The sequence below is a fragment of the Nestor notabilis genome, unplaced genomic scaffold (genome assembly GCF_000696875.1).
Source record: "Nestor notabilis isolate BGI_N333 unplaced genomic scaffold, ASM69687v1 scaffold31327, whole genome shotgun sequence".
Classification (NCBI taxonomy): Eukaryota; Metazoa; Chordata; class Aves; order Psittaciformes; family Psittacidae; genus Nestor; species Nestor notabilis.
This window is the reverse complement of record NW_009936613.1, coordinates 1-254: the sequence shown is the minus strand read 5'-3', so window position 1 is coordinate 254 and position 254 is coordinate 1. Positions and strand designations below refer to the sequence as shown.

Here is a 254-nt window from a genome sequence, read left to right as displayed (position 1 = left end):
CAAACCCGGCACCTCATCGCTTTCCTCAGTGCCGTGTACTGCCTGTGGAAGGAGAGCTGGAGCTTGGACAGCTAGCGCTGGTCCTGAAGGAAAAAGGAACGGTAACTCATTACAGCCAAGCCCCACTTTGGCGTGCAGCCGAGGAAACACGACACGGATGTTACTGACACCCCCAAAGCGACAAGCGTGGCCCGCGGCGCCTCTCGCCCCGTTCCCTCAGCGTCCACAGGGCTCCGCGCCCTCCTTACCCAGCC

The 254-nt window shown here is 61.8% G+C and overlaps 1 protein-coding gene across 1 annotated transcript in view; it reads right to left on the bottom strand.

The window, feature by feature from the left end:
* MRPL32 (mitochondrial ribosomal protein L32) overlaps nt 1-83 on the bottom strand; it is a gene marked incomplete at its 5' end in the record, with an annotated part of 1,399 nt that extends 1,316 nt beyond the window's left edge. The window contains one exon of the mRNA XM_010018420.1: nt 6-83. Coding sequence (XP_010016722.1) covers nt 6-83 — 78 coding nt within the window. The remainder of the gene's footprint in view (nt 1-5) is intronic.
* Between the last annotated feature and the right edge of the window lie 171 nt (nt 84-254).